The sequence below is a fragment of the Protopterus annectens genome, chromosome 14.part0 (assembly GCF_019279795.1).
Source record: "Protopterus annectens isolate FY-2018-M chromosome 14.part0, PAN1.0, whole genome shotgun sequence".
NCBI lineage: Eukaryota > Metazoa > Chordata > Ceratodontiformes > Protopteridae > Protopterus > Protopterus annectens.
In genome coordinates, this window is record NC_056748.1 from 918,090,494 (window position 1) to 918,107,400 (window position 16,907).

Genomic DNA, 16,907 nt, shown 5'->3' on the forward strand with positions numbered 1-16,907 from the left:
TGAATGTGTTACTGCTGTTTGTACAGTAGCTAACGTTATTATTCAAGAAGCTTTTGACAAGAAGATGCATCATGTTATGAAATGGCCTACTGCTTATGATGACGAGCTATGAATGCATTAAATTAAATACATATGCATATAAATCTCCAAGCATCAACATGCATATGATTCTGAGCAAGTCTTTTAATTATATCATGCTTCCAGGACTGCAGAATAAAAAAACATGCATTTGTCTCTACTGGGTATCACCTTGTTGTACAAACTGACAAAAAAGTACCAGAAACTGTTATGCTCATGTAGTTTATGTGGCCCAGAGTGAAGATGCCCTTACTATGTCCCAGATAACACTGGTTTAATTATTGGCCTGGGAGACAGAAGAACCAATATCCTAGACCTGGTCATTACCAACATGGGAGATAGATGCTCCACACCAGTGGTCACCCCCTCATTGGTCAGGTCTGACCATAAGCAAATCACCCTTGACATCCACATCCCACCCCCACCCCCCAGTAAGGAAACCTCCTTAAAAAACTTCTCCAAAGCCAACTTCATGCTACTGAAGTGACAAACTTCACAACACACACGCAGACAGGATCTGGAAGTTCGACTGCAGAATCCTACACTAAGGCACTGTATGAGCACATCCACTCGTGCATGAATTGCGCCATCCCAAATAGAACCAAGATGCTCTTCTCCAAAAAAGGAAGCCAATCTGGTGGTCCCCTGCTATAAACAAACTATACAACAGAAGGAAGAAACTGTTGCAGAAAAGAGGAAAATCCCAGGATGCAAAAAACTCCCTCACCAGCCTCAGTAAGAAGCTGATATCCCTCATAAAATCCTCAAAAGCTAGTTACGAAAATAAAATTGCCAAAGATTCCAAAGACAACCACAAGGCATTCTATAGTTATGTCAAGAATCTAAATGGCAATGCTCAGATCTGCTCTGAACTACAACAGAATGGCATTAAATATACTGATCCCAAGGATATTGCCAATATCCTGGCAGATCGATTTAGTGCCAACTTCACTCCCCTCTCACTCCCTAAAGGGCCGATCTCAATACCAAAAGATTGCCAAATTCCAATAATCACAGCCACACAGGTAGAAACAGCACTCTCCAAAGCTAAGAATACAGCATCCATGGGACCAGATGACATCCCAGGCTGTGTACTACATGAACTAGAAAATGAACTGGCACCCCACCTAAGTGACCTGTTGAATCATAGCCTCACCTCGGGCTTCATGCCCACTGAGTGGCACACAGCTACAGTTATCCCGCTCCACAAGGGAGGATCCACCTTGGGTCCCATCAGTCTGACAAGCCTGATCTGCAAGGGCATGGAGCGCATTATCATGGAACTTATAAACAAAGACATTGGCAACCTCCAGACACTGGACCCCACCCAGTTTGTGTTTCTGAAGGGCCGATCTTGTCTCCTGAATCTGATTGACTTCTTTGAATTGGTCTCCAGAGCTGTGGACGAGGGTAAGGCGGTCCACACAGCCTATCTGGACCTCGCCAAGGCCTTCGACACCATCCCCCACTCTGGAATCATAGATTAACTTACTAAGCTAGGCATAAATCCCTACGTCACTCGATGGGTTGCCAACTGGCTTACTGACAGAACCCAGACTGTAAAAGTAGCCAACTCCAAATCCAGCTCCAGACAAGTGACAAGTGGAGTACCTCAGGGTTCAGTCCTGGGACCACTCTTGTTTGGCATCTACTTCTCTGAAGTACAGGCCAACATTAAGGGACGCTGGCTAACAAAATTTGCAGATGACTGCAAACTGGGAGCCATTATTGAATCCCCAAATGATGTGGATATTCTACAAAAGGGCCTTACAGAAACAGATGCCTGGTGCCAGAGCCATGGGCTCAAGCTTAATGCCAAGAAATGTATAGTCATCCCTTTGGAAAAAAACATGTACCCATGAACTACCACATAGGTGGCAGGACACTAAACATCGAAAGTGTGATGAGAGACTTAGGGACACAAGTGGACAGTGGTCTCACTTTCAATAACCACATCGCCACAACAGTCAGGAAATCCTTCTACGTGGCACACTTCATCACTAAGGGCTTTTCATCCAGAAAAAAGGAGGTCATTGTCCCACTGTACTCATCCCTCATTAGACCCATTATAGAGTATAATGCCCCATTTGGTATGTACCTCACACGACATCTGCAACAGCTGGAAAGGCCACAGAAATACCTCCCTAAAAGAATCACAGGCCTAAAGCAGATGCCATATGCTGACTGTCTAAAAAAACTCCAGCTATACTCTGTGGCATATCGTCTACTCGGAGGCGATCTCTGCTTAACATACAAGGCCATGTCAAACCCTGAGCTGTTGGACATGCTCCACTTAAAGAAATCCCAATCCCTCAGAGCCACACGCTCCAGGGATCTAAACCTTATCATCACATTGAACAAAACATGCTGGAGGGATAGGTTCCTGACCCAGAGACTCCCCATACTCTGGAATAGACTGCCCATACATGTCAAGCAGAGCACCTCATTGGCCCTCTTCAAAAGGAACCTTGATGATTGGATGGAAGATAGGAAATTCACCCCGGGGATCATGTCAGTCACCCTGCTAGACAGGGGCCCAGAGAAGTAAATATTTTGGGAAAAAATTCCCAGGGAATTGTTATGGCTAGGCTTGCATAGGCCTTAGGGCCGATAGCCTAGTGCCAACCTATGAACAATCACGGGAGGGAGGAGTATGCAGTCAGAAGCCTACTTGTATTCCTCAGTGTGACATGTTCATACGTTCATAGGTAGGTAGGTACTAGGTTATCGGCCCAAGGGCCTAAGTAAGCCTAGCCAACAATGTTAAAACAGATCCCTACTAAAATCACAGTAATGTTCTATAGTTTCTTGGTACTTCTCCGTGACAGGTTTTGTAGATATATCAGTGTCTATGCTTCCTGTCTTTGGAGCAATTTACCTTAATCCTACATGTCAGTTACTGCATATGTGCTTTCAGAACAGTGTGAGAAGGAAGCTTATTAGGGTGACTTGAGAGGAAGTGTACACGCCTGCACTCTGAAATGGTTACTTTGCTCCCTTGTACACATTTCTCAGCAAATATTAAAAATAGGACAAACAACAGCATTACCAAGCAGGCTGACCCAGTACCCATCAACTGTCCCCTCCACTGGCAGGGGCTACAACCAGCCAAGACTGAGAAAGGATTGAATTACTGAGATAGTTGGTTAGGTTGGATGGCTACATAGGGCAAACCTGTTAAGAACGTTAAAAAGTGATGCTCATTTTCATATTCAGGGGTTCCAAAGCATTCTTCTGCTTAATGGAATGCAGATATAAATTAATCATTTTGATTTGTTGCACAAGTCATATTTGTGTGCTATTGTACTATCATAGTAAGACTTATCTTCTTGGTTGTTGAGGGCTAGAGATAAATAGTTGCTCAGCATATTCTCATGTCTGTGAATGATAAACTCTATAGCATACAACTTGAGACAAATCATTTTACATTAACAAGGGATTTGAAATAAATTGGAAAAGAAATGGGGAGGTAGTGTCAAGGGGCTAGCAGCAATGTATAAACACACTACCTAGGTTTGCTGGTTTCCTTCTTTTGACTTGTTCTTTCTTTTTTCTTCTTCCATTTTTTCCACCACCCACTTGCTGACCATCATCTCCCCAAATGCAAACAACATCAGTCTAACCCCTATTCCATTCAGTGCAGTCTTGGAAGGGCTTGGGCCCCACAGCATTGGACCAGGAACTCACATTTGCTTCCACTTACCCACCATAGTCCACAGCTACAGTGCTCATGCTGTTTGGTGAGTATTCATTCTCATCCCTTTTCACAATAACTGTGCACCCAGTCACTGTGGTGCAGCGGTTAGCATTCCCGCCTCACAGCAAGAGATTCTTTGGTTCGATTTTTGGCTGGGGTGCCTTCTGTGCGGAGTCTGCATGTCCTCCCTGTGGTCACGTGGATTTCCTCTGGGTGCTCCGGTTTCCTCCCACATCCCAAAGAAGGTGGATTGGACACTTTAAATTGGCCATAGGTGTGAGTGTGTGCATGTGTGTGCCTTCTGTGGAAGGTTGGGCGCCGGGCTGGCAACTCGACACCGTAAAACTCCACTGCCAATCATGAGCGGACAGGTGAGCCGCTGTGGTGACCCCTAACTGGGAAAAGACGAAAGAAGAAGAAGAAAGAAGGATGACTTCCTGAACAAAACAAACTATGAGAAAATACACATTAACACAGGATTAAAGTCACTGGCTATGTGCCAGACAGGGATGAGCCTTGAATGGAAACCAGATGACCCAGGTTCTTTTAGTAGCCCATGAGCCGAAGGACCCAAAAGGGGTGGTAGGACATTGTTGCTTAGGCTGGCTCATCCATTCTGGGGAGAGGGAAGAATCCTGATCCATTCGACATCCTGACATCTTGCAGAGGCTGGGTGCACAGTGTTGATGTGGCAGGCAAACTTGGCAATTTTGTTGTATGATTGTTGTAGGTTGGAGATTGATTTGGCATATAGATTTACAAGTATAGGGAGCATAAGGTAGAATTAGTAGTAGATGGATACTGCAGTTTTGCCAAGTTCAGTGAGGTGTTGTTTTAGCTGGTATAATGTTCCAAGATTTTGAATCTTTTTAACTGCTACTTGTATATGCAGATCATATTTTACATTTTAGTCTACAGTAAGCATTGCTTAATATGTGTAACCATATGAATCTGTGTTTGAGAAAGTACTTTTGAAATTCCAGATTGGTGGCTGAGTGAGATTTAGGGCTTAAAGAGAAGTGTTTTATTTTTTTAGGATTTAATAGAAGGTGGAAGCTCTGTAGCCAAGTTTCAGTGGAAGAAAGACTCTTTGAGTAGTTGTTTGGAGTTTATTCAAAGTGTCCGCTACATTGATGAGAGTTATCTGCATACTAAATGAGGGATGCCTGCATGGATACTTTGTGGAGATTATTATGAAGGTGTTAAATAGTAGAAGTCCTAAGATAGCTCAACATTGACTGCAAGAAATCAAGACACAGCTCATTGCCACTTTATAGCTTGGAGTATGTTGGCTAAATAACTGTGGAACCACTGTAATGTGGAGTGTAAGAGACTATACACTTTAGTTTCTAAAGCAGCTGGTCATGTGAAATCTGATAATCCTTCAACAGATCCACGAACAGTGAAGAAGCCCTTTTACCATTATTTCTATTAAGGTTGATGTTACTGACAAAATTTAAGATGGCTGTTGTGCCATGATTTGGTCCAGATGCATGTTGGGAAGGAGAAGATGATATTATCTATGATGTGCTGGAACAGTTGACTGTGATCACATTTTTCTAGCATTTTTGAGAGGAGAGGAAAGATACCAATTGACTTGTAATTTTTATGAAATTATATGGTTAGGCTATTGCATCTGCCATTTTAAGGTACTTTTGCTAGGATGTTACGTATGGACAGGGCTTTGAGTTTTAATCTGAGTAGAAAAGTTTTGAGTGTAGAAGTGGAGATTTGTTTTAGATTGAAAAGCTTGCTGTGGATGTCAGTGCACTGATAGCTAGTAGGGTTAGTATTTCTATTGGTTTTAATTTACTTGGTAACAGATTAGCTGAAGCGAGTGTTAAAACTGTTGGCAGCTTTTGTGGAAAGTTTGGGGGTGGAGGTTGTTTGCTTGGCCCTGCCAAAATGTGGAGCTTATTCATGAAGGCCCAAATGATTTAGGGTTCTTACTGTTACAGTTATAGAGTGCAAGGTGATACTTTTGTTCTCCCTGTGGTAACTTCAGTTTGGTAAGATTACTGAATTGCCTGAATGCCTAGTGGCTTTGCTTTAGGTTTTTGCTTTGATTTCCAGGTTTTATCTCTTTTATGACTGAATTCATTAGTTTGTGTTAGCTAGGGGATAAGATTTATTATTACTCTTTCAGAAAGATTTGATTAAATTCCATTGTTGCATTGTCTAATACATGGCTCCAGCTTTACACTTATTATACTATTAGCTGGGTAAGACTCTGTATACATAGTTGCCCTTTTTAGTCATAACTTGGGATACCTGGGTCAGTAAACTGTCAGACAAGACACTCATGGAGTTTGCTAGAATTAGATTCTTGTCTGCAACTTAGAGATTATTTGCATTTCACTGTCCTGATCCACTAAGCGCTGATCCACTAAGCTATATATATATATATATATATATATATATATATATATATATATATATATATATATATATCCACATATTATCCTGCAGAATACGTTATACTTTATATCTAGGAATGACAGTTTGAATTAGTACAACTCTGCTTTAAGCAAGCAGTAATGTCTAATATTGTGCATGTTACTATGCTATGAGGCCTGATGCCACAGGCACCTGTAAAATTGTTTTATTACTATATTATTTTTTAATATATTTTTCATGTAAAATATTTCTTCCGCCTAAAGTTTCAAACTTACTGTGGTATAGGTAAATAGTGTTGGAGGAAGTATTTTGCATTCAAAATATATGACATTTTCAAAAAAACTATCCAGATATTTGCTTATTTTTTCGGTCCCTTACTCCTAAAATTTGTGGGTTGCTGCTAACCACTGAGGACTGAAGTCACTAAATAATGGCATACATTTAAGTTTCAAACTTTAGTTCCTTCAGAAAATGCATGCTAATACAAATCCTGTTATCCAAACAACTGTCTAATTTTATAAGACAAATATTTAAAATTTTTTCCTATTTTTAAGTCTCTGTTCCCCCTTTATCTTAGGCTGTATCCTGATTTCTTGAGTCAAGAGGTCAAGAGGTATGCAAACCTCTTAACTACTGTTGCCACTGTTCAGACAGTCTTTCTCTCACTCACTCACTCACTCACTCACTCACTCACTCACTCACTCACTCACTCACTCACAGTACTGCTTTCCTGCATGCAAGCAAGCATACACTGTCTGACACATGCAGGCATAAACACACACATATATGCACACACACTGTTTTCTTTCTTGTTTTGTTTCTTTTAATTTTACACTATTCAGCAAAAGCATTAATTAGCAAGTGTAAAATAATTGCTTGATCACTCTCACTCTTACTTTCATGCACACACACACACACACACACACACACACACACACACACACACACACACACACACACTTTTCTATTTTATTTTTTAATTTTACACTTACTAAACAGCAAAAGCTCTGCTTAGTGAGCATACAATAATGACAACCATTACCTTCTTTACTGTCTGAGCTCCACAGCAGCTTAATATGCTACCATGATGTGGCAGACTTGATTTTCAACAGGCATTATCTGTACATCAATACCCTACTGGAGAACATTTGTTCTCCAGTCAAGCTGCCAATGTATGGGTCGCCCATTCTCAAAACAAAAGTAATGAGATATTTAGTTTATTATCTCAATATTGGATGATTGTCTGACCTACCGTATGCAAATAACATTTTGAATGTTCTCGTATATAAAACTCCAACATCAGAATTACTTACCTGAGGTTCTCCCCTCCTTCAGCAATTTCATACTGCAGTTGATTCTGTAGTCCTGCCACATACTGCTTCAGGTGGGCCATCTCCAGAGCTTGCCAAATGTCACCATCTGCGTACTTTTCAAATGGGTCTAGGTTCATCCTCAAACTACCTGAGAACACCACTGGATCCTACATGTCAAATACAATAAGACTGAGTTTTGAAAAGTAAAGGATAACTATGTGTAAGCAAAGCATTTCCTCAACAAAGTTTGTATTTCCTCTCCCTAGAAGATTATTCCTACTTTGTTACATACAAAGAAAGTGCAGCTCTGCTGGTTCCCATTTTTATGTGACATTCCTGTGCTAGCGCCATGATAGATTTGCTTTGCATAGTGTTATGTTAATTTCCTCAGAGATTCATCTCACTGTCTAGTACATCTTATTGGTTCTTAGATTTTAGTCTTATTTGCCACATAGGCAAGTGTTTCCAGCACTGTATTTTTTGTGCCACAGGTGATATAAACACTACCAATGAGTTTGAAACTGCAGGCTTACTCAAATATTTGCTCTGTCAAGCAACATAAAAACTATAATTGTACAGCACATTTCTTAGACTACTCACAGTTCACCTCTGCTATTGTGATATCATTATCAACTGAAATAATAGGTCTGACATGAAAGGTAGGAAATGTGACACCTCTCTCTTGCAGAATGAGTGAATGACCAGTAAACAGGTGTTGCAGCTCAGACATAAATGCTTTCTTCCCAAAAAAATTAAAAATAAAAGTACTTTCCTACTGTTGTCCTTGAAACCAAACAGGGGGTAAACAAAATTCTGTTTAGAATGTGGCAAAAAATATTATAAAATAAGGACTAAGCAAGTTGATGTAAACTTAACTGGACTTGCCTAAGGGTGATGGTCTAGTAAAGCAAATAAGAAATATCTGCAGGAAAGAAGGCCTTTGGCGGGTCAAGTGTTCTAAGTATGTAGTGGCAGGCTAGTTTCTAGGCCTAATGAGAGAAGTAACCCAGAGCAAGATGATGGACAAGGACCTACATGTGTTTGTGTAAGCTAAACAGCAGGTGATAAAAGGGCTAAGGCAGATGTGTTCCAAAAGAATGGTAAGAAAGCTGAGCCAGTGAGGAAGGAAGAGGCAATAATTAAATTAAGAAGGCAAGCAAAGAAACAATCGGAGAAGATGTGACCAAATGATCTGCACTTGTGTATGAAAACGGAAGTAGAAAGGAGAATAGAGAAAGGCAAAGAGAGGGGATCAGCCAGAAACAAGCAAGGATGGTGCGCCAACTAGGACAGATATGTAGGAGAAGACACAATATGCAGAGTACATTGTGGGGGATCAAGCCAGCAAGAAAATGAATCAGGATGTTGGCAAATGGAGTTGGAAGGTCAAAGGGTAAGAAGAACAGCATCACTTGACAGTATGTAAAACAACCATTCCCAGAGCAGGACTAAAGAAGATTCTAATATCTGGTAACCAAGAGAATTAATAACCTAAGTAAGAAAGGTAAGGCAATCCAGATAATAGTGAATCCAGGACCAGGTGTTTAACTGAACAAGACATGGGAGAAAGTTTTAAAGATGATAAAATGGCTATTAGTGGACTCATGCTTGGGGCAAGCAGGCATCAACACATTATTGGAGGAGTCGGTGGAGAAAGTAACAGATCATAGTGAATCCAGGACCAGGTATTTAACTGAACAAGACATGGGAGAAAGTTTTAAAGATGATAAAATTGCTATTAGTGGACTCATGTTTGGGGCATGCAGGCATCAACACATTATTGGAGGAGTCAGTGGAGAAAGTAACAGTTAAAGCCAGAATAGAACAGTGGATGTAGCTATTGTAGAAATCCTGCTGGTAGCAGCAGAAAGTAAGCCAAGAAAAAATACAATGAGTTGCTGAAATAGTGGAATGTTGAGCAGGGCCTAAGACTACTAGGAGGTAGGGATAGTCTAGAAATACAGAACCCTGTGCAGGCTGTATGTCATTCTAAAAGGATTGTACCACTTAAGCTAAGCAGCATAGAGGGGGATCGTGAAGGATACGTAAACAGGCCTTAGGTAAAGAAAATACCATTCTTAGTAAGAAGCTGTGAAATAAAGGAGTCTTGGACATGGAAAACAGTTGTGGTATGCAATACAATCAGTCAAGGGAAAACTGGGTGCACTACCGGGTAATAATGCAGAGTGATAATGTGGACACTGCTGACATGATTGAGATGTGGGCTAATGAGGAGAGTGGAGGGATATGCAAATGCAAAGTTTTAAGTTGTAATAAGTGGGAGAAAGTAGAGCGATGGGAGTCAATATACAGTAACTATCATTAAAATGAGTCCCATTTTGATTAATATGCAGTTCTGAATAATCATTGTATCATAACTTTAACATATCTTCCTGTTGAAATAAAATGTATGGATCATAGCATCATAGGAGATTTCTAGGCTGCCAACCCAGAGGTCATTTTCAGCCTAGCAATTTCATCCCAATGTAATACCATACAAATCTAGTCAATACCCAGGATTATATTTAGTGATGACTGCCCATTACTAACAGTAGTAATTATTAATAGTATACTAGAATTCATATGGTAAACCATTAGGTCATAGTGCTTCTGTTTCAAATGAGAATGTTGAAATTCTATAATACTACTGTGTATGCCGATATCAGCACCACTGTTACTTCATTTCATATCATCAACTTGCATATAGTACAGTAAAATATATAGAATGAGTGCAATGTTGAATGTGTGGCTGGGTGGGTATGTATATTTAAAACAACATTCCAAGTAAACAAATACCAAGTTTAAAAAAAAATCCATAGTTCTGACTGCCTTTATTTCAAAATTCTGGTGACACACCTACAAATGCCTTCTAGGAAGTTTCTAGATGAATCCTGTCAACGAAGTAGTAAAGGCTAGAAGGGTAGATAGAGACATTAACACCTGACTTATGCAAGAAAAATATCAAGGCCCACAAGAAAGTATAAAAGAATTGAGCACGAGGAATAGTGTCATAGTGAATGAAGTGCTGAGTTTACAAGTGGCTGAGTGTAGGACACCAGTTGTATAGTTTGAGAATAATATGAATGAGATGAGGCCTTGAATCAAGAAGAATTCAGTCCGTTAGTATGTGAATGAATCACAGAGTGGAATCCTATTTGTGGTACTAAGTAAAACAGAAGCGATTAGATATGTTGAAGACAAGACCACTTTTAGTCAACAATAACCGTGTTACTTTAGGGTTGGTGGTAAAGGCCATAAAGGTAGGGACAAAGACAATGGTATAGCGCTACATGAGGAAAACTATATCCCACTGTAGAAAGCAGTAAGTGCTAGGGGACTGGAGGCAAATTGAAGGGACCAGTAAGTTATGGGCATGTACCAGAGGTGGCATGGTCATGGCAATGAAAGCAAGACTTGAGGATAGGACAAAAAGCCAAGAAGAGAAGGCTAATGTGGCTGTACAAGTGAGTGAGTGATTAGGGCAAAAGAGAACACACAGAAACTGGAAAGCAAAATGGAGGACTTCCAGAGGCAATCAAAAAGCAATGAAGGGAGTTCAGCAAAAGCAAGAGCAGAATGGGATTAAAAGACAGGCTCAGAAAAGGGAACATCAACTTTATTAGTTGTATCTCAGACAGGAGAAACAGATCTCACCAGGCTAACTTACAATGGGATGCATATTAAAGATGACAGAAAAAGGAAGTTAAAGAAAGGAATGAATACTTCAGCTTAGTATTTAACAAGAATGAGGAACAGGAGAGGTCATGCTAGTAGGAATAAAGTGCAAAAATGGGGATGGCAGTGAATGTGTGTGTGTGTGTGTGTGTGTGTGTGTGTGTGTGTGTGTGTGTGTGTGTGTGTGTGTGTGTTGCCTGCTCTAATTGTTGACAAGTCACTGTGACTAGATGGGCTACCCTTCCCAAACATGCTCAATAAGTTGATAAGAGAGTTGTCTGATCTCCTGACAGATGGTAGATGATGAATCAATGATGTATTCAAGAGAACATGTGACAGATACAAGGGTATTATGGGAAGAGATAAAAAAAGACACAGAATGATGAAGGTAATACCAGGGCAAAGTAGACAGTTGTGTATCTCTTATTAACTTGTAAATGAAATAAAATGAGTCAGTGAAAAAATGTAAAGACACTTTCCAGATATTCTTAAAGAAAGCACTACTTCAGTGTACTTCCATTCTATATGAACTGAGAAAACAGCATGAAGTAAAGGAACAGCAGCTAAATGCCATTTTGTGACGTTACTGAATGTATTCTGGTGGAAAGAGGTTCAAGCTAAAAAAAAAAATCATGTAATTGTGGCAATCCCTATCACTTCATTTCTGGGTGGAACAAAATATAAAATAATATTATATAGCGCTTTTATAACTTGTATTATAAAAAACAGAAAACCTGACTGACATTTCCAAGCCTGCGCAAGAGTTACAGCAAATAATCATGTTAACTCCAAGCCATTCACTCTTCTAAAATTAGAAGGGAATACAATTCACTTTAAATATCGTCACTGGGATAGGGGGTTAAGTGCAAAGAATCCTCTGGGAAATTTATACAACTAAAGCTTATAGAAAGAGAGTACTCCATCCTTCGTACATCAGACGTGGGCAGGACACTTGCAGCAGTAGTAGTAGCCCTCCCTGTGGGCCGTGGAAAGTTAAATCCAGAGAATTCATATACACTGTCACAGCCAGTCCCCACTGATCACACTTGCTCATTAACATGAGAAATTAGAAGTGACTGATACTTGAGCAGTTTGTATTTCAGATAAAAAGGTAACACCCCTATCCTGTGGTTCTTAGCAGGCTGAAGCCAGAGAACTGAGACATTGTTGTCACAACCAGTTTCCATTTGTTCTGCAGCTTCTTACTATGGGGACCCATGAGCTGAGGGGAGGTGTTTAGTGCCTTACAGAGTAGTACTACAGCATCTTGATAAAATGCATCTAAATTCCAGTTTTACTTCCATAGTGGGAAAAACGGCAGACACAACCACCTCTATACTGAATGTGGACCAATGACAGCATCGGAAGCATAGACCCAAATGGACTTTTTTAATAAAGCAAAACGCAGTTTAGCAATATCAGTGAAGGATCAGTTATTTCAGGAAAAATAACTCAAGACTGCATGGTATTCCAGAAAATGTTGAAGGTATGGGTATTAAAGCTTTGTTTACAGTGCATGAGTAAGGTCCAAAAAGTGGTATAAATAATGAACTTTTGCCATAGGCGTTTTCTCTACATGCTGGTTCTAAAACTAGGAATTTTAAACTTCAACCTTGTTCAATTGTAATGGTATTTCTGAACCATCAGGAACAAAAGAAAGCTTTCTGGTTGGCACATGCAGCTATTCAGCTTAACTGTAAGCATGTGGTAATAAGAAGAGATGATTATTCCTCACAGCTGGTCACCAGGTGACATTTTTATTTCCTTTTTCTCCTGTGCTATACCTGTGTGTTGTGGCATCTGGTACAGTTTCACAGTTTTCATGAATGGTTTGGTACTTGACAAATGGGGAAAAAAATTTAGTTACAATGGTCCTGAACATTTTTCAGCTAAAATTATTTTTTTTAAACATTTGTGGATGACATTTTTCTCGTTTGTGGCAAAGATAAATTGATTCAATGTGTTGAATTTTGAATAGTTTTCTTTGACATCTTTGAGTAATATTAATTTTTTTGGATGTTGCCTTTATCTGTGATGGAATTGAAATGCATACACAGTAAAACGGTTCATACAAATGGGTATTTACATAAGGAGATTATGCATGCTCCACATATTTTCAAAGGGAATGTTAAGGGACAAATTACTCATACGAGTAGGCTGAACACTATGGAATAAATGTATACAACATATGGCTGAAATGGTAGATGAATTCAATGATAGGAGGTATGCTGTTGATCTGTTGGCTACCACCACTAGGGATGTTATGGCATTAAAGGACACCAGGACTAGACAATTTTTTTAGTAATGAGACAGTGATTAGTAATACTGGTTCACGTGACTGACGTTTTACAGTATTTTATAGTAGGAGTATTAGTAGCGGTATAAGGAAAATCATGACAGACAATTGGAGTATCTTAATAACTATGCCTGAACTACAAAATAAAGTAGGTGGCAAACCTAAGTTCACCTGTCTCAACTGTTTTAGCATAAAATGGCATTTATGTTATAACGATATGCAATCTGCTTGTACAACTAAGCAATCTGGCAAAACTGGCACTTTTCTGTGCCATAATTGTTGTTGTTACAGCTCTGTTAATTAGAATCAGAGCTTTATATGCCCTTTAACCCATAAAGTTTAGACATTTAAATGCTTTGTAACCTGCAGTTCTACAAATATTATTTATTTGGCAAATTGTAGGGTATGCACAAGCTTTTATGTTGGGAAATCTATGCGGAAGTTGAAGAATAGACTAATAGTCACTCAGAAAGATTACACTAAGTGTACATGTAGTTTATACTTTGTGGTAACCTTTATGAATCCCCCTCAATATTTAAGGCTGCAAGAAAATCAGTAGGAAAACTAAAATTTGGAGGCAGAAGGTGAGAGTTATGCTTGTGTTGTCTGTTCACTCAGAACAGTGAAAACTTAGTGTAGGCGTTAATGAATCCTAGGGTAAGGCATGAGAATGAACAACCAAAGTAGTCATTTATTGCTGTTTGCATATCATCAGCAAAACACTATGCACAATTTATTTCACTTTTCAAAGAACCATGGCCTGACAAGCCAGTTTATTCAATTTGGCTCAGACTGACTTGTTTTATAAATCTACTCTGAGGTTTTGTGACCTCAGAATTACTTGTAATGTATTAGTTTATGGGGGTGTACAGAGTGACACTCCCTGTGTGGGGACTGTGGGAGACTTGATCCATGTAAAAAAATAAATATTTCATTTTTTCCTAATGAATTTAATGAACTTGATGGATTGTAGTAATATACTTTTTTTGTGTGCACAATTAACGGAACCAGGGTCCTAAATCTTCACCAGCAGATAAATACAGCATTGTGAAAGAGCAGGTTTATAACTTTCCCAGCATATTAAGCACTGTGACTCACTATCTTCCTATAAAATTAACCTGGATGACAGGATGGGTATCTGTTGGAGATAGACCGGTATAGCCTTTCTAGAGAAAAGAGATGCAGCATGAGAGAGGGTACTGGGAAGGTCTAAACAGAAGTAAGACTCATTAACGTTGGAACATCTCTGACTCTATGAATATCGTGGGTTTATAAATGAAAGCTAATACTGCATTTGTGGTTATAGCTAAAGCACGCCTTGTGTGAGGTGAGTGTGTAGTAAACCATTTGTTAAAGTTTTAGCAAGTAGCTTGGTCCATTTACCATAGTGACAAGATTTTTTTTTTTTTTTTAATGATTTTTAACTTTGAGAAAACTTTTCTTTCCTCCTTTAAGTTAAGGGGGCACCAGTTTGGGGATCTGCACAGAGCACCAGTTGACCTAGCTATGGTTCTAACCACATGCACTAAATGTTTGTTTTACTGTAAATGAGATGTCCTGGATACAGTCTTCCCCAGAGTCACATGTTCTTAAGTAGCATGGAAGACTTTAGCCATTACATCCACACCTCAAAACTGTTGTTTTCACTTTAAGCTTCACATCAGAAGTTATGAAGAAAACTGCAATGAGACAGAAATAATTAATGTGAAAGTCTGTATATACATGCAGTTATATGCGCACACACACACACACACACACACACACACACACACACACACACACACACACACACACACACACACACACAAAACTATATTACACAAAAATGCTCCTTTTCTTAAACCACTCACTTCAGATGTTTAAAAAAAGCCAAAATAATAGGCCTGGGTAACCTCAAAGATAAGTGAGTAAAGAAGAAAAAAATTAACTAAATTAGTATCCATTAAAATAAAATTCCAGATGTTATACACTAGCTATAAAACCGATCTAAAGTTGCAAACACTACGGATATAAATAACTGTACAATCAATTATTCCACAAGTCATTAAAATATGAGATGCAGGATAGCTTTAAAATGGTTGTAAACCAATGATCTAAAGTGAAAATCTGGAAGCTCTTAAATATAATTTATTCAGTAACTGAAGAAGTGACAACTATAATAAGAATCCTAAAATAATGTGCCTTAAATATTGTCACATGACATACATACTGTTTCAAGTACTAACCATCATGAACAAAATCTGAATTCAGCAGGGGTAATGAGGAGCAGGTGACATTTCAAACAGCACAGCACAAACAATGTTAACACCTCAGCACCCAGCAGCTCAGTGCATTATGGCACAATTCTTAAAAGGGCAGCACTAAAAAAAAAAAAAAGCTGTAAGCCTGTTTCCTACCTTTCCTGTAACTAGTGTTCCAGATACAGAGTTGCTGTATCCAGGACTGTTTGTAAGCTTCTGAGCCCCCCAAGCCTTTCTGTGTTGGAGGGAAGCCTTCTAGCTTATTAGTGGGAGTGGTAAGCATTAGGTAACCTGTCTACCACATACGGAGTGGTTCTGGCCCAGAATTTGTAATTATTGGCCGTTTGGGCAATCTTCCATCTCTCTCAACTTTCTGATTTGAAAGCCTGCATTTGCACTTGTTTCTGTCCTGTAACTCGTCTAGTGCAGATACAGAGTCTTAGTTTTAGCACTTAAATTTGCTTATTTATACTCAGCACTTGTTCAGAACTTGTAAGCACTAAATAAGCTACTAATTACTATAGCACTCAATCTTCCTCATTACCTAAAGGAAAACAGTTTTTGTATTTTCTTTTCTCACTGGCGTTGAGAAAAACAGCTCTTGTACTCACTTTCCTGACTTATCTAGAGGAAAATAGTTTTTCATTTAGGCATGTCCAAGGGTCAGCTCCCAGTGTTCTCCCCTGTCTATCTAATGAATCTGGGCATCTTGAGGCAATGTAGAAATTGCCTCATGTACACAGACAACCCTCTCCTCCTACCACCCAACACTACAACCTGTGAGAGATGCACTTATCTAGCCAAACTGGAGGTAAAGCTCTCACCAAGAATGAACCTGACAGTCATGAGGAGAAGGTAAACATTTGCACCATACCACACTCATCACATAGTCTCACTACATCTACACCACCAAAATCCACACATAGAAACTCAAAAACATTCGCAGAGGCTCTCAATAATAATCTGCCTAAGCAACAGAGACCTCCAAAGCAGAAACACAAGCAACCTCCATCCCCCAACACAACCCAAATGACACATAGCCCACAGATTCAGTGTGCCACTCAAACACAGCCAATAAGGCAAAACAACATATCCAACACACTAGTCATAGGTGACTCTATAGTCAGGCACACTGATGTCCCACTCACCAGGCTAAACAAGGAGAAAGTTACTGTCAGCTGCCTGTCGGGTGCCAGGATCCGCCACATAAC

The 16,907-nt window shown here is 39.5% G+C and overlaps 1 protein-coding gene across 1 annotated transcript in view; it reads right to left on the minus strand.

The window, feature by feature from the left end:
• Positions 1-16,907, minus strand: part of ABCC2 (ATP binding cassette subfamily C member 2) — an 833,283-nt gene that overhangs the window by 36,195 nt on the left and 780,181 nt on the right. Inside the window, exon 30 of the mRNA XM_044055642.1 lies at positions 7,486-7,652. Within this exon, the coding sequence (XP_043911577.1) occupies positions 7,486-7,652 (167 nt within the window). The remainder of the gene's footprint in view (positions 1-7,485; positions 7,653-16,907) is intronic.